Raw genomic sequence first — 24,223 nt, forward strand, 5'->3', positions numbered from 1 at the left:
TGGTCGACCAGAACAGGCGTGGCACTACAGGCTAACCTTCCACAGACATGTGAGGGTTCTTCCCTCCTGGGGTAACCGGCAAGCCCAGAAGTGGTACCTGTGCTTTCTGGGCAACGTCCAGTACCAGCTGGAACTTCTCAGACACGGTGAGGTCTTCCTTTGCAGGTTCCTTCAGTCAAAGGGGAGAGAGAATTTTCCACTGGAATTTAACAGTTCAGAAAAATTACTGACAAAACAGCAGGAATGCTCCCAGCCCCAGGGATCTGTGGGTCGCTGCGGTCCCCATCCGGCCAGAGGACTGGGTGCAAAGACCTCTGCTGGGCTCAGGGTGGAATCTCCCCTTGTGCTTGCTGCCTGGCCCAAGTGCAGAGGGTGGGCAGGCTGCAGGTCCCCACAGGAGGAGCAGATGCAGTGCCCGCGGACCCTGAGTCAATCTCCCAGCTCATGCCAATGGTACATGCTGTCAGAAACTGCCCCCACTCACTCCTTGACAGGCCGCATAACTGAGGCCCAGGCCTACGTGAAGTTCACATGACTCTTTATTGTAGCAGTTCTCAACCTGTGGGTTGTGACCCCTCTGGTGGGGTCAAATGACCTTTTCACAGGGGTCACATATCAGATATCTTGCATATTATATATTTACATTACGATTCATAACAGGTGCAAAATTACAGTTATGAAGTAGTAATGGAAATGATTTTATGGCTGAGGTCATCACAACATGAGGAACAGTATTAAAGGGTTGCAGCATCAGGAAGGATGAGAGCCACTGCTCTATTGCTTCAGTAAGAATCTCCTAAGGGTCTTCCAGTCCCAGGGCTGGGCAAGACATGGGCTTGCCTCCTTAGAGACCACCCCATTCCCCAGGAACTCCACAGACTGTCAGGTATGCCCAGAGGCATCATGGCCTCCCTCTGCCCCACAGGCCCAACAATCCCTTTAGAGTAAACCTCTGTCAATAATCGGATTTGAAGGGCCTCTGTCACAGCTACCCTCCTGTAGTATAAAAGTACTCATGGCCTTGTTTTTTGTTTGTTTGTTTTTGTTTTTTGAGACAGGGTTTCTCTGTGGCTTTGGAGGCTGTCCTAGAACTAGCTCTTGTAGACCAGGCTGGCCTTGAACTCACAGAGTGCTGGGATTAAAGGTATGCACCACCAACGCCCAGCTACTCGTGGCCTTGTCAACAAGCAGGTGTGACTGAGTTTCAAGCCAGGCAGGGGCCAGGCTGAGGTTCCAGTACCCAGGACAGACAGACTACTCGTGTGACATCCTGATCACCTCCCCACCCAGTAGGCTGTATGGGGGGATATAGTAGCTCCCTTATTGCCCCCACATCAATTCCTGGTAGAAAACATCACCCAGGACAGATGGACAGGTCAATCTGCTTCTAGACAGTGAAGCTTGATACAGCCGAGGGTCGGGGAGGGTAGCCTCCTGGAACTTAGGGCTGGCATGGCTGGCCTCCTCTAAAAAACCCCTGTCAGGGCAAGAATGCTCATCTGGACTCCCTGTGGTGTGGCCCAGGTTGTGGGTCCTGACTAATTAAGACAGAGGGACATTTGCCACTAGGACTCACCACAGCTTCAGACACTTCTGGCACAATGCTCCATTGTATCCGCCAGCCCCTGAAAAACAGAAGCCACCGAAACCATGGAAACAGCGTCACCTTTGGGGGTCAAAAATCGAGCCTCCAGCTGAGTTGCCGGCTAGAGTAGGGGCTGTCTGCTCCTCCCAGGCTCTCCACATAGACGAGACTCCTAAAGCTTGGTTGCTCATCCGAGACCTCACTGGGGCATCCATGCTTATTTTCCCTCTACTGCAACAGTAGCCATCGTGTGTAGGGAGAAGCCCAACATTGTGACTGACTAAAGTAGCCACAGTGCTTGCCTGAACTCATTGTGCCCTCTGACTGGTCTGTTAATAAAGTTTTATTAACATCAGCAATGGTGTTAATGGATTAATGGTGAGTGGGGGCTGTGGGTAATGGGGACTTACGCCTGCTTCAAAGGCATTTCAGTGCTTCCTACAAAAATAGTTTTCAAATGGATTCCTGTGGCAGGCACAGAGGGGATGGACTAGAGTGGACTTGTAATCTTTTGAGGGGGCTGAGAGGAAATTCGGAGTCAAGGGCTCGTCCACAAGCCAGGGCAAAAAGCTAAGGTTCACTCCTAGGAGCAAGCCAGGAGTGCAGGCAAGGGTTCACCCCAGATGTGGCTTCCCCAGAAAGGGGTGTTCAGTGAGGACACAGAAAAATGGGGGGAGGGCCTCAGACTTAGTGGGGTAACGCACCCGACACGCAGGTGTGGGTGTGTGCGCCGCTTTATACTGTGAATTCCAACTTCGCCTGCTCAGCGTTTCCTTCTCACAACCAAGAACCGTCAGGACGTTCATGGGATGCAGAGCCCCGCAGCCTCACCCACCCCCCACCCACCCCAGGGTTGGGGAGAGCTTCCTGCCAAGCACATGCACCTCAGGGAGGGAGGGAGCTGGGGTGATGCTGCTGTTCAGCCACCCACTGCCTGCTCCCTAAAGTCTCCAGAGCCTCTCAGGGGACCACCCACAAACAACAGTGCACGACACATCTGTGTTACAGCGGGATGGGAAGCAGGCACACAGGGGAGCCGTGTGCTGCGGTGTGGCCACACGACAGCCCCGCCCACCTACCTGGCGATGAGGTAATTGAGGGACAGCCTCAAAATTGCTAGGAACAGGAACATGGGGATGGCCCAGCCATGCCACACAGCATTCATGTACACCTGAGGGCGAGAGGGTGGAAGGTGAGGGACAGGGGTCAGGCGGGCCAAACGGTGGCCTGCTTCCTCCCAACAATAAGGTGACCCTTCATCAGGGAGCCCAGTCCCAGCTCTCCAAATGTCCAGGTTGTTGAACAAAGAGGGTGTGTGGGATGTGGCAGTCAGGAAGGCTGCTTCCAGAGCAGAGAGGGGAGTGGGCAGGACAGGCAGGCCTGTGTACGTAGGGATCAGAAGATGGTGGCCAGGCCCCACGGAGATGTCTCTCCTGCCCCCAGTGTGGGTTCTGCCAGCTGATGAGGTGGCTCACCACTTCTGAGGACTACAGGTGAGCTGCCATGGGGGTCGACATGGAGCCCGAGGCCCTGACTGACACTCAGACTGGGCAGGCTAGAACAAAAGAGTGTGTTTCTTAGGGAGACAGCATGTGGACCTCAGCCAGGAAAACCTTTCAGAGCATTTGTGAGGGAGCAGGGGAAGGGGCCGTCTCCCACAGCTTCAGCTGCAAAGGCCCTGTCTCCCTGCTGGGCAGTGAGTCCCTGGGAGGGAACCAGAGGGCCTGACCCAGGGGTAGGGTTGTCTTAGGAACCTCCGAGGCTAAGACTAACTGGGAAAGCCCTGCAGATGGGCCTCCTCAGAAGGAGGGCACTAACTGTGAATCCTTTGGAAAGCGCCCAGACTGGAGGCTCCTTCTGGCGGTGGATGGGTGCAGCTTTCTGACACCATGCCTTGTTTGGGGCTTCCCTGGTCTTGCCACTGGAGTCCATGTGGCCAAGCCTCAGGTCACAACCAATTAGAGAGCCAAAAGGCTTTTCTTGAGGACACTGCTGTGAGGTACATGCCATGCAGAGACAGCAGTCATTATGTCTCCAGGGGTCTATGATACAACACCGTGACCACTACACACCCATATTGCTGATGGAGAAACTGAGGCCAAGTACACCCAGAGCCCAAGGGACAGTTTTGCCTGAGGGCTGCCCTGTGGGGGCCTCACAAGGAAGCCTGGTCTAGGCATCCTGCTGGCCCTACCTAGCCTGGGAGAACACTCACGGTGAAGGCGATGGCAGAGGTGTAGATGGAGTACCAGTCGGATAAGGCAGACAGGTTCTTCACAAAGTTAGTGACCGGCTTGGCACCACGCTCTGGGGACAGAACAGACAGCAAGGGTCAGCACAGTGCTGACCTGCCTCTTAACACACAAGCGGCGTCACATGCCTCCCCCTCCAGCTAGAAGCGGAGCCAGCTCAGCAATGCAAGACCCAACCCGCTGAAGGCCCCTGCGGCTACTGTCCTTCCTGACCAATTACCCTTGGTTCCCACAGGGAGACTTGCCACTTGCCCCAGCTAAAGTAGCAGGAGAAAGGGAAAGCAAAAGAATGATGTCATCTGCACTCCGTGGAGCCTGAGGGGCACCAGAGAACAGAGCCGCCTCTCGCCCTAAATCAGCAATTCTCAACCTGTGGGTCGAGACCCCTCTGGGTGTCAAATGACCCTTTCACAAGGGTCACCTAGTTTGATTGGAAAACACAGATGTTTACATTACCATTCATAAAGGTAGCAAAATTACAGTGATGAAGTAGCAACGAAAATAATTTTGTGGTTGTGGTGGGGGCGGAGGTCGCCGCAACGTGAGAGACTGTATGATAGGGTCACAGAGCTAGGAAGGTTGAGAACTTTGAGAACCAGTGTCTAAATGCTGAGCAGGCTCAGCTCCCCATCAGCCTCTGACTGTGGTATGTCTCAGGCACATGCCCACTACAGGCTTTTATCACAGGGAGGGCAAGGGAGGAGCTGTCCTTAGATGTTTTTCTGGAGAGGTCTGTTCAGCTCCCCTCTTCCCACTCTCCCACACCAAGCCCCGCAGTACTTACTCAATCGTCGCATGTTTTCAGTTAACCTGAGAGAGGGAGAGATAAGGTTCAGTGTGAAGCTACCAGCGTGTGCAGGATGCCCGGCTGTGCAAGCACCACTAGTACTCGGGCAGCAAGGGGGACGCCCAAGTGCCTGGGACCCTCCCATGCCTGCAGACGCATGCACAGTGAGTGACATGCACAATGCTGAGTGCCCCCACTGCCCGTTCCTAAGTTATGTAGGTGGGGGTGACACCACAACAGACCAGTCCTCCCATCTGTCACATCCACCTCAAGAGCACCTTGATGGTCTGGCTCTCCAGCGCCCCCAGGGTCTATGAGGGAGCCACTGCATACTGACCAGACTCATGACCCATCCTATGGTGGACACTGGACACATGCCTCTCACGTGACTTCCCCCCGCCCCGTGTGGTTTTTTTTGAGACGACATTTCTCTGTGTAGCCTTGGCTGCCCTGGAACTCACTCTGTAGACCAGGCTGGCCTCAGGCTCCACCTGCTTCTGCCTCCTGGGTGCTGGGACTAAAGGCGTGCGCCACCAGCACCCGGCTTCACGTGACTTTTGTCTCAAACCACAAGTCAGCCATTGTGGAGGTGCCCCAGAAACACGGGCACAGGGGGACTCTAGAAGTTTGTGGCAGCCATTTCAGCAGGATATCAATGTTGACCAGCCCACCAAAGATTGGTGCAGAGAGTCCTGTCCCTAGCACACAGCTCCTTGGGCTTGGTGAGGCGCCCCTACCTGCGGGCGCTGAGGGGCTCCTCCGTCTCCACCGTGTTCTCCTCTGGCTGGAAGCGGAAGTCCTCCACATACTCTCCAAACCTCTCATAGAACCACTTCTGTACACGGGCTGACAGCCCCTGGCTGCTACGGTCTGTGGAAAGGAGTAGAGATCAGAGAGGGGACTGCAGGCTCCACACAATCCCTTCTCAGGCTGGACCAGGGATGTGGTCTCACAGAAAATGCCAGTCTGGGTGGGGGTACAGGAAATGTTTAGAGTGAGGGTTTTACTATGGAACAAGTTGTCAGGGGATCCAGCCAGAAAGACTTTGAGAGCTTAGCTCCCTGAAGATACTAGGTGCAAACCAAAAACTGCAGGCCAGGGCCACCTTAGCCACAGAGACCCTCAAAAGCATGATGTCTCCATCCCCACACCTGACCCCAGAAATCTCCAGATCTCAATTTTCCAGCAGCCTTGGGCTTATGTCTAGGCCATGTCAGACCATGGTGGCAGTCTGTACCATCTACCTCTGATTTGCCTGGGAAGTGGCTAAGTGGGGTCACCACATCAGGTCTTAAAGACCAGCGAGTGTATGCATTGGGGTACAGGGCCCAGAGATCAAGCTGCTGTTTGGGGCGAGCTCACAGTGACTGTGTCTCACTTTCAACTGAGACCATAGATGGAAGCCCCAGTGGGAGAAGGCCAGGGAGAAAGCTGCCTGGCCTGGGCCCTGTGATATCTCCCGACTATACCTTAAGAAAACAAGATGTGGATGCCAGGCATGGTGGCACACACCTTTAGTCCTAGCACTTGAGAGGAAGAGGCAGGCAGATCTATGTGAGTTTAAGATCAGCCTGGTCTACAACTTGAGTTCCAGGACAGCCAGGGCTACACCGAGAGACACTGTCTTAAATTTTTTAATTAACTTAATTAATTAGCTAAACAGAAGAAACAAGATGTGGAATTGCCTGCGTGGGATGCCGCCCCACCATAATTTAAGAGAATGGAAATGGCAGGCACATGGTCACCAAACACCTGTAGTGCCACAAATAGGTACAGATATCATGTGTCGATTAAAACTGTAAAGAAATAGACCAGGTGTGTTGTAGGCCCAGGGTGGGGACTGAAGTGTGTGCCCCCTGGGGCTACTGAGGCAGGTGGATCCTTTAGGCTTATCGGGCCCTATTATACTCCACCCAAGGTTTTCGGGTAGGTCTAGGTGGACAGGCGAGCTTGTCTGGAAGCCAAAGGCAGTCCAAAGGCAAAAGACTGGCCAGCCCGTGCTTCACCTGGACTGCTTATGGACATGGGACTCACAGAAGGCTCACTCATTGAGAAATACTCTTCCTTCTATTTGCTTTTTCTTCTTCAACCATTTAAAGACGTAGAAAGTGATTTAAACACGGAAATCCATGCTGGGCATGGCGCTGCACGTCTACAACCGCAGCACCCGGGAGGCTAACGCAAGAGGATCAGCCTGGGCTACACCAGAAAGCTCATGCAATCAAAAATGTAGAACAGAAAACACAGACAGGATCTGTGGTTTGTGGACCCCCAGATACAGAGAACATGGCCACCTGCCTAAAGGGGGCAGTCTCCACCCAGTCCTGAAGCCAACACACCCATACCCCTCAGGAAGTTCCTAGGAAGGGAAAGGCCTCAAGTGCTTCATCCAACAGGCGTGCACCCGAGGCTCGGGGATCGGCTGAGGCATGCACACACCAGATGGCCAGCCTCCTTCATTTATCTTGGGTGTGGTGGAGCCAGGGGTGTCCCTCTCCCCTGCCACATCCTCCCTGTCTTGGAGGATGACCAAGGGCCACAGTGTAGATAGAGAAGGCACAGCTCCACACAGCCCACCACACCTGGAGACCATGGAAATCGAGGTTAGGTTTGGGAGGCTGGAGAGATGGCTCTGTGGTTAAGAGCACTAGCTAATCTTCCAGAGGACCCCGGTTCAATTCCCAAGCACCTGCACGGCAGCTCACGACTATTCTAAGAGACCCAATGCCTTCTTCTAGCCTCCCTGGGCACCAGGCACTCATGCGGTACACAGACATACATGCAGGCAAAAACACTCACATATTTCTTTTTTAAACACAGGGAAAAAAAACCAACTAGGCCTGACCTTGACAAGAGGACAAGGGGTCCCCAGCCCTGTGATGGATCAAGGAGCTGGGGGTCTTCTGACCCCATACTTCTCAATCCTCACTATCACCAAGCAGTAAGGGTCTCTTGTACTGCTCCTGACTCGTTAACCAAGATTCACAAGCTAAGGGCTCTGCATCTAAGCCTGGGAACCGGCCAGAGATACTCCAGATTGCCCGAGGAGGCCACGCCCCAGAGGATGTAACTGCCAAACCTTCACTGGGGCCGGCTGCCAGTGGGTGCAGCGAGGCCGATCTGGGAGAACCTTCGCAGATGCCTCCTCTTTTGCGCCTCTCCCTGATGCGGGCAGCCTGAAGCCAATGACCTAAGCCACGGTTTATGCCGGGCTTACTGGCACAGGGAGGGAGAGCCCTGTGAATGGTGAGCATGCAGAAGAGACGCTGTGAGGATGTGGGCAGGGCCCACAAGAACTGCAGAGAGAATGGAGTTCCTGGCTCCTCTGATGGAGGTGTCGCAAGATGGATGTGGCCACAAAGGCAGGAAGCAAGGGGAGGAGAAAGGGTTTATTCCTGACCTGGGAGGTCAGGGCATTCCTTGCCATGGCCCGCCACAGTCCACTCAATCCCCACGTAGAAGGGCCAGTCACAGGGAACAAGTCATCAAGTCACTGTGGTGAAACCAGCGGACCTTTCGGTGCCTCTCAGGAGGTCAGGCCAAAGTAGACAACACGTGGCATTTGTGTAAGGAAATGAGATCACCTTTGGAGTGTCTTGAGCATATGCAATGACTCACAAGGCCACAGTGAGAGACGCTAACCCCGTTTTGATGGCAGGGGATTCCCACACAGGAGAGGCCTGGCTGGGGAGAGAACCATCCCTTCCAGGGGTCTACCTGTGCCGGTGCCATTGCTGGCTTGGCTCTGTCCCTTCGGCGGCTGCTGAGGCTGTGTGGGCTGCTCCTCCGACCTTAAACATGAAAAAGACAAAGCTTAGGAGTGCAAACGCCTGCAGCAGCATGGTGTGAAACTGAACTTCAGTGACAGGTGGGATCCACCGGCCCCTGAAGCCTCCGAGAAGGCTGGAGTGCTGGTTAGGACAGAGCCCAGTAAGTGCAAAGGTGCCTCCTCCATGGGCGCATGCTCTGGTTTCAACGGGCAAGCAGTGGCATAAACAAGAGGTTCACCTTTCCCATTAATTATAACATAGTTGTTTATTTCATCCTTAAACTCAGGGATAAAAAATAGCTTACTAACAAGAATACCACACCTTGTTATCCAGCACCACATGAAGCCACAGCTGGATGATACTCCAACATCCCTGAGTGGGGGTCTAGTTAGACCATGCCAGACATCTCCCTGGCTTTCTGGTCCCCACCCTCCAGCCCCCACCCCCGCCTCGCTCAGCACAAGATCATCATCGTCTTTACTGAGGCTCTGTCTTCTCCTGGAGTCTTACCTGGCTACCTGTCTGATCCTGATAGTCACATACATTCAACTGCACACTCAGGAACTATATCCCAGCAGCAGCCTGGGTCACCATCTCTGTCCCATTTCTCTAGCTGGCTATGCCCTCCTCTGCAGTTTCAGGATATCTGTCATCTTACCCTGCACTGGCTTGGGCCACAAGCACACAGTAGTTTTTCCTGCAGCCAACAGTTCCTAGGCTCTACACTGCAGATCTGCAGCTTCCAGGTACAATGAGTATACATATGTGTATCTGTGGGGTATGTGGTCTGTACATGTACAAGTGTTGCTTGGTATATGGATGTGTGCACTGCATGTCCCTACACAGCCCTTCTCCACCCCCACCCACAAAGTTCACTAACGTGATCAGGAATGAGGAAGCCTCCACCTGGAAATGTCCCCCCCTCCAACCCCTCCACTTTCAGGATGCCAGGAGGTTCCCAACCCCCCCTTCCCCATCCTCAGCATGAAGCAGGGAAGGGGCCGATTGGTTCTCCTAGGACCTTCAATTCCTACTTCCTGGGTCACAACCTGCATGACCCTTTCTTATCCACATCTGAGTTGTACACTCTCAGGGCCCCACAAGCTCACCCAGCAAGGAAGAAAGGCGAGAGAGGAGAGCGAGATCCTTAGAGTGGGGCTGAGATTAGGGGACAGGCAGTCAGCAAGAGAAGTTGAGGCTGCTGGGGCGGTAGCAGGGACAGGGTTAGCTGAGTGCTCCTGCAAGGACCACCAGTGGATAGCCTGGCCTTCATGGGAAGCTGGGGCAGCATCATGGAAAAGGGCATCTTATATATTTAACAGAAGACCATTTCACTTCTGTTAATCTCTAAGGTCAGAGTTCAACCCAGGAGAATTCTAGCTGAGGCCTCGCCGGTCTTGCAGCGAGGGCTAAAAGACAAGACAGATTCTCCTCCTCACACAGACCCCTCACGGTGAGCCCTTCCCTGGAGAACTCCCCACACGCCACAGTGATCTGGGCTGGGGGACAGGGTGGCCTGACTAACAACTGCCACAAAGTGAATGAACTGTCACCAGGAATGTCAAGGACAAGGAACAGGCATCCCCAAGGCCTGGGCTTCTTAGGGCTGCTTCCGTGGACTGAGACCCGGGAGGAAGTGGACATGACCACACAAGAGCCTGGCACTGAGCTGTGAGCGCTATGACCAGCATGGCTCAAACTCAGGGGGCAAAATCCCAGCAAGGAAGACACTCAGTCTCCATGGACAAGGATGGTCCAGTTGGGGTATTCCAGAGGCAGCAGTGTGTGCCCAAAACTGCTGAGAGTCGTTCACTATGGCCTAGCAGAGACAGGGGCTGAGGGGACCGTGGCTGGGTGTCAAGCTGAGAAAGCTGGGGTCCTGGGCCCCCAGCCTTATCTTCCAGGTGGCACTATGGCTTTGTGCAGAGGGACCCAGCACCCAGAGTTTTGTCTGCTGCCTGTGTGATGCTCTGTACTGCCACACCTCCTGACAGAGGCAGCCAGAGAGGCCACACTATGAGCGTGGTCAGTGGAATGAATGAGCAAGGGGGCTGTGGGTGTTCCGGGGACTAAGCGCTTAGAGTACTCATCCAAGGAAAAGCTACCACCTGTAAACGTCACTCGCAGAGGCTGAGGTGGCAATGGCCCCCACTGGGTAAGCCTGTGACGATGAGGGTGTGAGCTGGGCGGGCAACTTTACAGAGGCCGTACACCGTGAAGGTGCTGGGGGAGGGGGAGCCCCATCGGGCCAGCAACACGACTCACCTTGCTACCCTTCAGGGACCAAGAACAAGGTTTCTCAGATGGCCTACTTCCCACCTCTCCTAGCCCATGGTCGTATCAAGGATCCAAGCTGAGGGTCCAGGAAACCCTGCCCACTGAGGACAGGGTGAATGCTGTAGTTTAAACTGTAGCTTCTCTTTCAAGGGTTCATGAAGCTCAATTCTTGATATGATGTTAGAGGAGTTTGAGGACCTTTCAAAGACTGAACCTGGTAGAAGGTTCTCAGGTCCTAGAAGCAGCCCTGGGAAGGAATTAATACAGTTCTCTGAGACCCTAAACTAAGGTCACCAAAGGGTCACTAAATGTGGTTGACCCAGTCTGGCCTCCAGCAGGATGTAATCTCTCTCCTATACACTCTCCCACCATGCACCATGAGTCCTTACCAGGGCTGAACCAATGTCAGTACCGTGTTCTTCAAACTCTAGAACTATGAGCCAAATACCCCTGTCCCTTTTACAAATACCACCATTATGGTAGTAAGAAAAGATGAATGTGGCTGTCACCTGGCCTTCAGCACCTCTTGCATTTTCTGTTCCAGTTCGATCCGGCGCTGCCGCTCCCGATCGAGCTCCTGCCGCAGCATCTCTGAGTTGGTCTCTTCCCGAAGCTTCCGGAGCTCCTCCTCTGTGAAGAGAAGAGCCAGGTGATGAGCACTTAGGCCCACTGTCCCCTCTGACAGCACTGCCCAGCTCACGACCAGCAGACAGGTTCGTGCTCTGTACGGGGCTGGAGCACTTGAACTTTCTCGAGTTTGCCGAGTGCTCAGTTGGTAAGTGTGCTCTGGTCCCATTCTGCTGTCTGCGAGGATGTTAGCAGCTCTCTGACCCCTCCTCTGGGTACACACTCTGTGTGATGGGGGATTCTAAACTGGGATTCCTTTTACACAACTGACAGGACAAGACATGGGTAAGGACTTTTACTGTGCTCAATAATGGTACCAAGAACTACAAGCCATTAACCAAGCCACCAACATACAGGACACCCTGGGGCATACACCACATGTGACTGGGTCAACATGACTGTGACAGAAAGGTTAAAGATCCCAGGAGGTGCCAGCAGCAGAACAGAGACAAGCCAGCTTCAAGCCATGTCACTGCAGAGGAGCCTGGGGGTAGTAAGAGGTATGGGAAGGGGGTGGGGTACCCCTGGAAAGACCCTCATGAGCGTCAGATCAGAGTCAAGCCCTGCATGAAACTAAGGAGCCAGATTGCAGGTGGCTGGGGGAGGGGTGTTAGGCAGGAAACCCGGCAGCTCGGAGGGCAGAGGAAGCCAGGAGCTGAGGAGGGTAGTAGCCTCAAACTGCAGAGACCAAAACATAAGGTCAAAGTCACTGCAGAATTGCCCTTTGTTCTGAGCACATGAGGACACATTCATGTCCCAGACCCACAACTGTGTGAGGTCTGACCCCCTCTTTTTTCCAAGCTGACATGAAAAGAGGGGTCCTAGTTTAATGCAGTCAGGATTCTGGTGGTAAAGGGCCATCACCCTCAACACACCACTTTTTATGTGCTCGGTTCCCCCATGGTCCCCACAGACAAAGCGGAGGCGGGAGGGAGTCTTGAATGACAGCCTTCTGCCCTGCTCTGGGCACTCTTGAATCCTTGAAGAAAGGTAGACTGGAACAGAAACAGCCCTCTAAGGTTCAGTGAGGGTAGAGAGGGACAGAGGTCCCTCAGTCTGCTGACCCTGCCCCACAGGGCAGACAGGGCAGGATAGAATCAGGAGCAGAGTCCTAAGGTGTGTTCACTAGGCACCCTTGGCATTCCATAACCTGTCACGCATGTAGGGAGACATTTACACACTGTCCCTCGACATTGACCATGCAGGATATTACCTTAGGGAAGGGAAGCTGTGACACTCCTCAGGGTTCTGGGTGACCAGAACCACACAGGCGAAGAACACAGCAAGCATGGCCTTCCTTCCTAAGAACATGCCAGTCTCCATGCTCTTAGTCATGTGTCTATCTCCACATTCATTCACAGGCTTCTCTGACTCCACTCCACCATCCCAGGAGGTTCCAGAAGGAGGACTCTACTCTCACTGTCTTCAGCCGCAAGGCCCAGACCAGCTCAAGATGTCAAGGACACAGTAAAAGAATGATAGGTGGGGACAGCTCAGTGAAAACTCAGCAGTGTAAACAGGTGATCTGATTACAGGGATACATACTCTGGACTGGCCAGGCCCTAGAAGAGTACAGTGATGGGGGTACATGAGGGATGATGTGAATTCCACAAGGGCCAAGGCCCTGATCACTCAAAGGGCATATGTATACAGCACCACCAGGGCCCTAGACATCAAGCATGCTGACCCTGGTATTGTACTAGGATTCCTGGAAACACTGACACGGGAGAATGAGGGTGCTAAGAGTTTTGTTGCCTACAGAGGTAGCAGAGGGTCCTGGGCCTTTGGAATCCTCAGCCTGTGAGTCCTAGACTTCACAGGGCATCCCACCCATCCCATTGCTAATCCTAGCTATGAGGTAAAGCTACCTCAATCCCCCCTTGTCTCTTGGTGCAGCTGTGAGGGCCCAGTTACACACAGCTTCAGTGGTAGATACGGAGTTCCTATGCCTTAGCCTCTGTCAAAGTTCCAGGGACACTGACTGGAGAGAATATGCTGGCCAGAGCAGATGTCTGGGTGGGGCCTAGAAAGCAGCCTCAGGCACACTGAATAGGTCCCTTGGGTAAGCCTAGATGCTAGCCCTTGCCTGGCCTGAAGCCCTAGCCAGCAGAGCCCTTGAGGGGAGACCATGTTGGCCTATGCCCTTTCCTGAGAGGGTCATGGAGATGGATGAAAGTTAAGACAGCCTGGACCTCTTTACAACATAGAGATTGTATGATCACTTGAGATAGATAGGCCAGAAGACTCCCTCCACAAGACCCAACGCTCAGCTGCCTGACCCCTCCTGCAGCCTGGGATAGATACAGCAGGAGATCTACAGGGGCTCACTAAATGAGCAGGTGGATAGACCAGCCATCTGCTAGCCTCCACTAAGATGGACCAATGAGCTTTTCTCCCAAAGGTAGAAATCTACCCGGCTCAGCCAACTCAGCCAGGCAATCAGGCATGCACTCAAGGCAACTGCACATGGCCTGGTGTGGAAATAAATCTTAAAGTGGGGTTCTGTTCCCAGCATCCACATCAGAGAGCCCACAACCACCTGTAATTCCAGCTCCCGGAAATATAATGCCCTCTGGCCTCTGGGCATCAGCACTCATGTGGTGTACATAAACTCACGCAGGCACACACATACTGTCCTAGTTAGGGTTTCTATTGCTATGATGAAGCATTATAGCCAAAAGCAAATTGGGAAGGAAAGGGTTTATGTGGCTTACACTTCCACATCATGGTCCATCACTGAAGGAAGGCAGGACAGGAACTCAAGCAGGGCAAGAACCTGGAGGCAGGAGCTGATGCAGAGACTATGGAGGGGTGCTGCTTACTGGCTTGCTCCTCATGGCTTGCTCAGTCTGTTTTCTTATAGAACCCAGGACCAACAGCCCAGGGATGGCCCCACCCACAATGGGCTGGGCCCTTCCTCATTAATAACCAATTAAGAAAATGCCCTACAGGAGCTATTATGGAGCCATTTTCTTAATTGAGGTTCCATCCTCTAAGATGATTTTAGCTTGTGTCAAGTTGATGTAAAACTATCCAGCACATGTGCATATAAAAATAATAAATGAATATTAAAAAACAATTACGAGAAACAGATGTGTGAGCAGACTCGGCCTCCAGCATCCCTACCTCTCATTTCTGTTTCTATACAATGCTTCCAGCATGGGATAAACGGAGCTGGGAAACCTTACATCATTGCTGGGGGGTGGGAGGCAGAGACTGAGGGAGGAGGGCTGAGGCTGGGGGGTCCGATACTTTCCTGCCAGGATCACCTGATCCTCCACCACCCCCACCACCCCGTGGCTTCTTGGATCCCAGGCCATGTGAAGATAAAAGCAATGCTCTCTCTCTCTCTCTACACTGTGCGCTGCTCAGTCAGGAACAGGAAATTGGGCTTTCCTTAATTGGCCTCCCCTGAATGTCTGTGTCTTCCTGGTGTCACTAAATCCTGAAGGCTCATCACCATATTCCACTCACGGCAGATGATTGGCATTGCTGAGACAGATGTGGGCACTTTCCGAGACCCCTTCCGAAGGTGAGGGGGGTCCACAGAATGTTCTTGCTGGTGTGGAAGGGCATGTGTGCGGTCCCCTTACAGGAACTGACGACCTCTTAGTGTATTCCTGACAAATGCCTCTAGCTACCCCCAGGACCCCAAGGGCAGGAAGCTCAGCCCTGCAATAGAACACTGCTTCTTCTACGCCTGGCTGCTGGAACCCAGCTCTCGCATCACCTGCCCTTCCCAGCCATTAGAGGCTCAGCTGCGGGGGCGGGTCCACTGCAGCCCTTGCCAATTTAGCAAGTCAGCCTGTCTGTTCCCAGCAGAGCTCGAGAGGCTTTGCCCTTTGTCCTGATGGTGCAGAGAGCTAAGCATGTAGAACCAGCTGGATTCCTGAGTCTTTTTTTCCCCCCATGAACTCAGCTAATGATTCCCTGCAAAGCCCTCTCTCTGCAACTTAAATGATGAGGCCCGGTGTCTGGGTAATGTGGGCCAGCTTCCACCCCACGGTGACACATTTAGGTCAGATGCAGCGCTGGCAGGGCCGGGCGTTCCACAGCACAAAAGCAATACAAACCCAGTTATGGGTTTCTCCTGCTCCTCCTAGAGGAGGATCAGGAGGAAGGCTGACAGCCCGCCAAGCAGAAAGCGCTGAGCTGGCTGCCTGTAAAGCCATCTTCACCCAGCCTCCCTATGGGATGAGGGCCATGGCAGCCAGTGTCCCTCCTCAGGCCTTGGAATTCTGATTGTGGCCTGTTAGCAGTCCCAACTTTCTTTGGATGCCCAGCAATGTAAGCCTGTCACTGCCATGGCTCTGGGGTTCCCTCAGCCTCTAATATAACCCCCACTGTTCAGAGGCCAACGGTGCTGGACCCACCCATGACAGACCATGGAGATATGTACCCCCTGACCTCTTAGTCAGGGGTGAAGGTCTCCCACAGAGTGAGGGATGGGATGATGGAGCCCCCTGAATATCTAAGCATTCATTTCCTGTGGCTGTTAATATCACATTCTGACAGTACAATAGTCACTATCTTACGGTTTTAAAGATCAAGAAATCAAACAGGTGTCCTGGGCTAGAACAGGAGTGTCAAAGGCCCAGTTCACCTGGAGGCTGGTGGAAAGATTGGGTATATTCCATCCTTCCCATCTTCCAGAGGAACATGCTTTGCTTGGCGGGTGATTCCCAAAGAGGAGTGACTTCACGCTGACCCAACTCCATCCTTCCCAACTCCTTGTGACCCCCCAGTTTCCTCCTGGTGACTGATCTGCACCCATTGATAACCTTGGATCTTCTCACCTCAGGCTGACAACTCAGTCACATGTCATGTCACATGCATAGGTTTTAAGGATTAGGAATTGAATACTCTTGGGGAATCAAGATTCTAGCTACCATGTCCTCCCCTGAGATAATAATACAGGGCAAAGGAGTCCCCAGGAGACCGAGGCCTACAGAGGTCTTTCCAGCCTTGCAGCATTCTAAACATCATAAAACAAGAAGCCCTCCTTCGCTGGGCATAAGGGCTTTCCTGAGTGTATGGACTCCCCCGAACTGGAAGGGTCCCTCCACCTCATTCTTTTGTCATCTCCAATTATGTCCCCAAACACAGAAGCAGGACTCCCCAGCACCTCACCAGGGCAACCCAGGCAACGAATGTTTACACAGACTTTCTCAAAACCCAGTAAGGAAAGGAACCACTGGATAGGGCATCACCAGTGGCAACGGGAGTGCCATCCTATAATATGCTCACATAACCCTGAGCTGTAAAAACAGGAAGGCACCTGCTCTCCTGTGCCCCAGAGATGCATACAAACTCAGAGGCCAGGCTGTGGCTGACTATCCTGTCCTCCAATTTCCACAGAGGGTTCTTAAAGGCTCAGTCAAGCAAGGAAGCCATATAGGGCCTGTGTCTAAGTCACAAGTGAGGATTTAGCCAAAAGTCATAGCCTGGCACATTGGAGCACAGAGTCAATGCTGAGGAGCTGTGAGACTGCTTGTCACATGCCACCAATGGCGTGGCACAGCTCCTAGCCCAGGGTCCAACTTTTCTTACAGGGCCCAGTACTGGCCATTAACTGACTCCAGGCACTTCCTTCTTAGGGCCCCTGAAGGACCCAGGTTACACGGATGGCCATGGAGCCTGTACAAAACCAGGAGAGTGAGAACTCCTGCTGAAGATGAGCTAGGCTCCCAAATTTCTAAGATCCAAGGGTGTACCTCAAGAGAAGAGTTCAGTGTCACAATTTAGAAGTCCCCATTCTAGACTTTTACTCACATGACACCCATGCAAGCAAAAAGGCAACCCAATTAACAGGAAGACAAGCAAGATGACTCGGGTACACAGGGCTAGAGGGAACCAGGACAGTACCTGAGGGACAAGGTCCACCCCCGATTCCCACCCACGTAAGAGCTGTTGAGGCAGCAAAATGCATGTGAAGAGAGAAAAAGCGAGGGGACTTTTTCTGTGTCTAGGTACACCCTTCTATCTACATTGACCTAAAACTGCCAGGTCACCTGTGATAGTAACCTTCAGGGACCCTAAGAAGAAAGAGACATTCTGATCTCCCTACCCAACCCCATTTGGAGTCTGTCTGTCATTTCCAAAGCAAAGAGGCAAAAGGAACTCAATCGTGTGAGCATCTGCAGCCAGAGGGTCCTGGTAAGGTACAGCATGCCTCGCAGAGCACATGTGATAAAAGCTATGGGAGCCTGGCACAGCTGGGCCACCTGTCCACCAATTTGGTCCAGGCTTTGGCCTCCCCAGGGTTTGGAAGGCAAAGGGCAGGTGATTCATGGACCCTTGACTCCAAGAAACCTATACCTTCCCTCTCAGTACGCTGATTCAAGAATTCAAGAGGACACAGAGGAGATACTCAATTCCGCCCCTGGTCACAGCCTGCCCAGGCTGCACAGCCTCCACGGCTCCTGGCCCACAGGGAAGGCAAACAACTTCAAAGCTATTTTTAAACCTGCAAAAGCAGATCTCTCAAAGCAGGAATCCCTTTGGCACAAGATGCAGCAGGCCCAGCCCCAGCCAGAGGTAAAAAAAAACAAAACTTGAATGATAAGCCTTAAATAAAATCTGACCCCACCCAGCTGGAGCCACCCTGAGGGAAAGAGGAAGCTGTCTCTGGCCAGGCTGGGCTGCACACCTGGGCACCTGGACAGATTTCTCCCAGCCCAATTCCCTTGCCAGTTATCCCAAAGGACCTTTCTTTTCTTTTCTTTCTTTCTTTCTTTTTTTTTTTTTTTTTTTTGGTTTTTCGAGACAAGGTTTCTCAGTGGCTTTGGAGGCTGTCCTGGAACTAGCTCTTGTAGACCAGGCTCCAAAGGACCTTTCTAAAAGATAATGCCTTATCCTCCCCAACGGACCCGGTACAAGTCACCTCCTGAGCTCAGGGCATACCTTCGCCATCTGCCCCAGAGAAGCAGCGGCTGTATGATGGACGCTCTCTCCTCTGGCCACTCCACTAGGAGGGTGTCTCGCTGTCCGTGTCCACCACAGCCTGCATGCTTCCCTCGTGCTTACTTAGCACCGTGTTATTCATTGCTCTGCACGGAGGTGGCATTTACTGCACGGTGAACTGTCAACACCAAGCTTAATGTTCCTTCAATCAGGCAGCACGCGGCGGCCAAGTTCTGGGCGGTTCACATTCTAACATGACAGGTTGCTGCTTGGGCTTGCTGTGTTACTGAATGTAGGAAGTCAGTTATAGGACTAGGGCTTTTTTACTTCTCTAGATACACAAAAATAATGAAAATAAAATAAAATAAGAAAGGAGTTCCAAGACAGCCTCCAAAGCTACAGAGAAACCCTGTCTCGAAAAAAAAAAAAAAAAAGAAAAGAAAAGAAAAAAAGAAAGGAAAAAAGAAATGGGGTTGCAGGAAGAGGTGCTGCTCAGAATGGCTGGCTTCCAGACCCTTCAGTACAAGATGAGGGGATTGAGGTGGCATGGTGCCTCTGACGCTCAAGAGCTGGACTCAGAGGCCCTGGCTAGCACTGGGCTGAGAGAAGCGGATATTCAAATGTGTCTGCCAGAAGGTCTGGAAGGAGAAGGGCAAGGGCTGGAGAGGTTTCTCAATGGCTAAGTAAGAGCCCTGGCTACTCTTCCAGAGGACCCAGATTTAAGTCCCAGTAAACACGAGGTGGCTCACAGACGTCTGTAACTCCAGTTTTGGGGATCCAGTGACCTCTTCTGGCCTCCATGGGCTCCTGGCATGCACGTGGTGCACACATACACGTAGGCAAAAACCCATCTACACATTTTTTCTAGGTGTTTGCTCCATCCACTCCCCATCCTGTGGACACGTCTCTACAACCATGCACCAACAGTCAAACTTTCTCAGAGCATCAAGCTCACTGCTAGACACCGGATTTCTGGTAGTACAGGAGGGCAGGCAGGAACATCCCATCACCAGCAAGGTGAGATGAGCCCTGGAGGCTTTGAGTGCTAGGGAGCAAAGGCAGTAAAGTGAAACTGTGTCTGCGGTCAAACACCGCTGGAGACTGGCTTAGGGAGAAGCTAGCAAGGCCCCAAGGATGTGCAGAAAGGCATGCCTAGGGGTGGGCAGTGCCTCCATCCATCTATCCATTCATGCCCTTGCCCACCCTTCCAATCATGTGCTCACCACTGGTTGATACAGCCAGCGATTTGCTGAGTCATCCATCCATCCACCCAGATGTGTACTGAGCACCCAGCAGCTGCCAGGCTCTGGGACCAAACGGATGAGGCAGCAGCAGCTGCCTTCTCTCCCTGCCATAAAGTCCAGTTGGTGGATGTCAATGTAGACAGGTTACTGTGCTGTCCCTCACAGGGCTATACCACACACCCTACATGCCACTGGGTGGTGTCTCTGCCAGATGAGGCTTCCCATGGGGGATCACTCAGCAAAGGATAGAAAGCTGCTAGCCCAAGTGACTTCTCTTCCCACTGCAGACAGGACCTCAGTCACGTCATCCAGAAGCAGGGATAGGATGATACCCTCTCATAGCCCTGGGAACTAATGCTGTGCTCATGGGGCAGGAAGGGAGTCCACAGAGAGGTCACAGAGATGGTCAGTGGCTCCTGATTGGAACACTCCCATGAAAATCAATTGTCATTGCCCAAAGCACCCTGTCAGACCTGGGGCACGGAGCTCTCAGCATGACCCAACAGATGAGCAAGTACAGCCTATGACTTCACCATCTCACCCCAATATTGCAGGAGCCCTGGCCCTGGGAGCAGCACCAAGATATTTGAGTTTTTCCTCTGAAATATGAGCTAGAGGCAGAGGCCAGGTGTTTGGTGAGTGGACTCAGCCTTTGTACTCAAAGATCTTCTGTCCTGGGCAATGAGAAGTCTTAGGGCCAAGAATCTCAACTGCAATGAAGACTTCGGAGTATATTTTTCTGGGCAACAGAAATGATCTAGAAAAGCAAAGGTATTGGGGTCCTCCCCACCCTGGTACTGGGTACAGATCCTAGGGCCTCACATATGTTAGGAAAGCACTAAGCCAAGCCTCTAGACATAGAAATATGAAACTATGGGCCTAATGGGTCAGAGCTTTACTTTTTCTTAGGGGCCAATTTCATCTTTTTTCCTTGAAAAAAAGCCTATAGGAGCCGTGTCTAGCTCATGCCAGTCTCCTATCCCATTTCGTTTGAATTCTACTTCCCACTAGCTTTACTCTACTCCACACTAGGGACAGAAGCAGATCCACCCAAGCTCTGTCCCTGGGGCTTATCTTTGAGTTCCATCCATAGCACTTAACTTATAGGAGGAGGCAGAGATAGGAGCCCAGCCCAGCCCCAAAGCAAGACAGCTGCAGGCCTAGGTCTGGAGGAGTGGGCCCAGGCACGCTGGACAATGATACTCCTAGCTCTGTCTCCAGCTGGTCTCGGGACTGCCTCAACTCTTCAGAACCCTGACAGCACTCTGGTGGCTCCTGAGCCTTCTGCTTCCTGAAGACTGATCGTGAGGCAGGCTTGCTCATGTCCAGTCCCCTGGATTGGCCACACCAGGCTTCCCTGTGCTGCAAGGTGCCCCCTTCATGCCCTGAAAGGTAGGCGGCCACCATCTGCCTCCCAACCAGCTTCTTCTGGAAGCCTCTCCATAGGGCAAGGGTAAGCCACTATAGCCCCGCCATGCGTTAAGCAGGAAGGGGGCTTCCAGAAGTATCAAGGGTCATGGAGGAAAGACCTCCTCCCTCTGAGCCCCACGCCTCAGGAATCGCTGCTATCCACTGGCTGCCTCCACTGGGAAACCACTTACACCAGTGTATAGGTGCCAGTGGCCAGAGACAAGGCACAGCCCCCCGGGGAGTCCCCTCTAGCCTGATCAGGGAGGTGTCAACCCAGAAGAAGGGAGCTCAATCCATAAGAAGCTTTGCAACCCGGTCCAAAAACCAAGAAAGGCCTGGAGCACTCTCCCCTCCAAAGTCCAACTCCACGCCAAGTGGTTCTGGGGCTGTGTGCACACTGTGCACCACCGGCAAATCCCGTTTCTCAGAGGCTGCATGCAGCCCGTGATCAATAAACACTCAGTTAATAGAAAGAAATGCATTTGTGTCCAGCAAGTGATAATCCAGTGAAATGCATCTCAGACTTGCTGGAAATGGACACCATTCAGTCACTTGCAGTCTTTAACAAGCTTAGGCCGCTGCCTTGGGCTATAGCTAAGGCACATTTCACTTGTGTCTCCTTCATAGCATGTCATTTCCTCCTGGGAACATCTGTTCCCTTCAATATTTAATCACTGAAGAAACCTATAGTGCGCTTGGGCTATTTCTCTCCTCGGTGAAGAAAGACTTGTCAGAGAGAAAGGACGGTCAAGAGTTGAACCAGGGTTTGAACATTAATCACTTAGGCGCTTAACGGATGGAGCCAAGACCTTAAACAGCTCGTGCTGAGCTCCAGTGAAAGGAGGAAATAAGAGTTGGACGCCTGGGTCTCAAGGTCAGCCTGCAGCTCTCCCCACCTTACACACGGTATTTCCCCTACAGACCAAGGGGAACGGGAAGGAACGGGCCAGCACACGTTGCACAGGCTGAGTGGCAGCCAAAACCTATTTGTGTGTCTCAAGACTCTATAACACTGTACTACCCTGGGAACCGCGATGGATGCCATGTTGGGAGGAGAAGGCTCCTCTATGTAAACTCCACCTCTGCCAGGCTTTTCTGTGATTCTCCAGTCACTCAGCGCCCACTACACCCAAGGCATCAAGCCTGGGATATAAAAATAGGTTCCACCCCATCCACAGGGTGCAGATGACTCGGGAAGAGCTGCGTCTTACTAACTCCCAGTATAGAAGGCCGGGGATGGTGTAATCAGTCACCAACAGGCAACTAGGAAATCAGCCACGCCCAGACTGGTGACACAGACAGAAAACAGACCAGGAACTATCTCTGGTACCAGGCTAGAGTAACTGCCAGAACAGCACACCAGTGTGCACAAGGTCTGAATGTGCTAACATTTATCGACAGGGGAAGGTAAAAACCAAACACAAACATCAGTAGAAGGAACTAGTAAATTAGAAGAAAATTGGGGGTCCAGAGAGGATGGGAGGGGTACCTAAGTTCTCTGAATATAACTTGATAGTACAGCCAGATAAACCACTGTGCGTTATCTGCTTTTGACATGGGGTCTCACTGTGTTGTCAGGGCTGGCACTGGATTCCAGGGCTCAGGTGACTTCCTGGTTCAGCCTTCCTAGTGGCTTATGCTACTGTAAACAGTGTTTTTTGACTGGGTGTTTCCCTCCTCTCCCAGTACTGCAGAAAGGACCCAGGGCCTCCCCTGAGCATGCTTGGCAAGCCTTCCGGCCCTGAGCTACACCCCCCCCCAGTGCAATGATATTTAGATAGCTACAAAAATTTAATCTGACAAGGAACTCTTGGCATTGCAGAATGAGATGAGATGGTATCTCATACCTCCTGGCCAGTACTGAGGACATACCAACATGTCTCTGACATTCGGGGCAAAAACCACATGACCTGAATCTCTATTAAGCAATAGAAAACATCTAAACCCAAGCCCATTCTATGGACAACTGACCTGCATGCCTCAAAAAATGCTTGGTTCAGGAAAACATAAGCAGAGAAAAGGAGCCCCAAGAAGCTGCTGGTGACCAGAACTTTCTTTTTTTTTTTTATAAAGAACATTAATAAGGCAATAGTGAAGTTGCAATAAGGTCTCACACAGATAACAGCATAGCGACACTATTTCCTGGTTTTGATTGCTGCACACTGCGGCTAGATAAGAGAAGAGTCATGCTCTCAGGGAGCACGGCAGAGTATTTGGAACTCAGAAGCACTGCGCCTGAAACAGACCATCAGGCAGCTCAGAAAAACCACACACACACGCGCGCACACACACACACACACACGCACACGCACACGCACACGCGCACACACACACACACACACGCACGCGCACATAAATAGATGGACAGATGGATGAATGGATGGATGGGTGGGTGAGTGAGCAAGAGAAGGATGAGGGTGGATGGATGTGTGACTGGGTGAGAGATGGACAGATGTGTGGGTGGGAGGATTAATAGGTGAGCAGGAGATAGATGGACCTGTAGATAAATGGGTGGAGAGGTGGCGGGAGATGGATGGGTGTGTGGGTGGGGAAATGGGTACACAGATGAAAGATGGATGGATATGTGGGTGAACGGACAGACAGAGAGAGGTGGATGGACATGTGGGTGAGAGATAAGGAAATGGGTGGGTGTGCACACACATATACAAACGTATAGACAGTTCGATGATGGGAAGGGGGGCTTTACTGAGAAATAATAAGTGTGGCAAATGTTACCCTTTGAGGAGTAACTACGTGAAAAGCACGTGGACATTCTTTGTGCTATTTTTGCAATTTTCTTTTAAGTCTGAAATAAAGTCAAAACAAACTCAAGCAAAACAAAGGCAATTTCCATAAACATCGGGAGTTGGGGGGGGGGACAAATGAAATTGGCCCTGCTCTGCTTGAGGGCAGCACCATACAGGGGGAGGGGCCTTGTAAGAGGCATTCTGATGAAGGAAGTGATGCTTCTGCAGCGAGATGTCCTCTTGGGGGCAAAAACAGCATAACCGGACACAGACTGGCTCAGTGGTCCCAAGGTTGGCAGTGGCCCTGGCATTTTTTTTTTCGAGACAGGGTTTCTCTGTGACTTTGGAGGCTGTCCTGGAACTCGCTTGGTAGTCCAGGCTGGTCTCGAACTTACAGAGATCCGCCTGCCTCTGCCTCCCGAGTGCTGGGATTAAAGGCGTGCGCCACCAATGCCCGGCTTTGTTTTATTTTTGAGACAGGGTCTCACTGTGTAGCTCTGGCTGGCCTCTAACTCACAGCAGTTTACCTCTGCTTCCTAAGAGCTAGCATTAAAGGTGTGTGCCGCCACACTGGGGTATTTGTAGATTTGGGTGTTTGTTCTGACAGGGTTTAGCTCTATA

The 24,223-nt window shown here is 52.3% G+C and overlaps 1 protein-coding gene across 2 annotated transcripts in view; it reads right to left on the minus strand.

Moving 5' to 3' along the window:
- Gramd4 (GRAM domain containing 4) overlaps positions 1 to 24,223 on the minus strand; it is a 76,389-nt gene that overhangs the window by 7,641 nt on the left and 44,525 nt on the right. For both annotated transcript variants that reach the window (XM_005067064.4, XM_040754025.1), the window contains exons 4-11: positions 11,181 to 11,301; positions 8,342 to 8,415; positions 5,362 to 5,494; positions 4,622 to 4,647; positions 3,801 to 3,892; positions 2,665 to 2,756; positions 1,577 to 1,625; positions 98 to 169 (exon numbers count right to left, since the gene is read on the minus strand). In XM_005067064.4, coding sequence (XP_005067121.2) covers positions 98 to 169; positions 1,577 to 1,625; positions 2,665 to 2,756; positions 3,801 to 3,892; positions 4,622 to 4,647; positions 5,362 to 5,494; positions 8,342 to 8,415; positions 11,181 to 11,301 — 659 coding nt within the window. The remainder of the gene's footprint in view (positions 1 to 97; positions 170 to 1,576; positions 1,626 to 2,664; positions 2,757 to 3,800; positions 3,893 to 4,621; positions 4,648 to 5,361; positions 5,495 to 8,341; positions 8,416 to 11,180; positions 11,302 to 24,223) is intronic.

Source organism: Mesocricetus auratus, unplaced genomic scaffold (genome assembly GCF_017639785.1).
Source record: "Mesocricetus auratus isolate SY011 unplaced genomic scaffold, BCM_Maur_2.0 Super-Scaffold_100010, whole genome shotgun sequence".
Classification (NCBI taxonomy): Eukaryota; Metazoa; Chordata; class Mammalia; order Rodentia; family Cricetidae; genus Mesocricetus; species Mesocricetus auratus.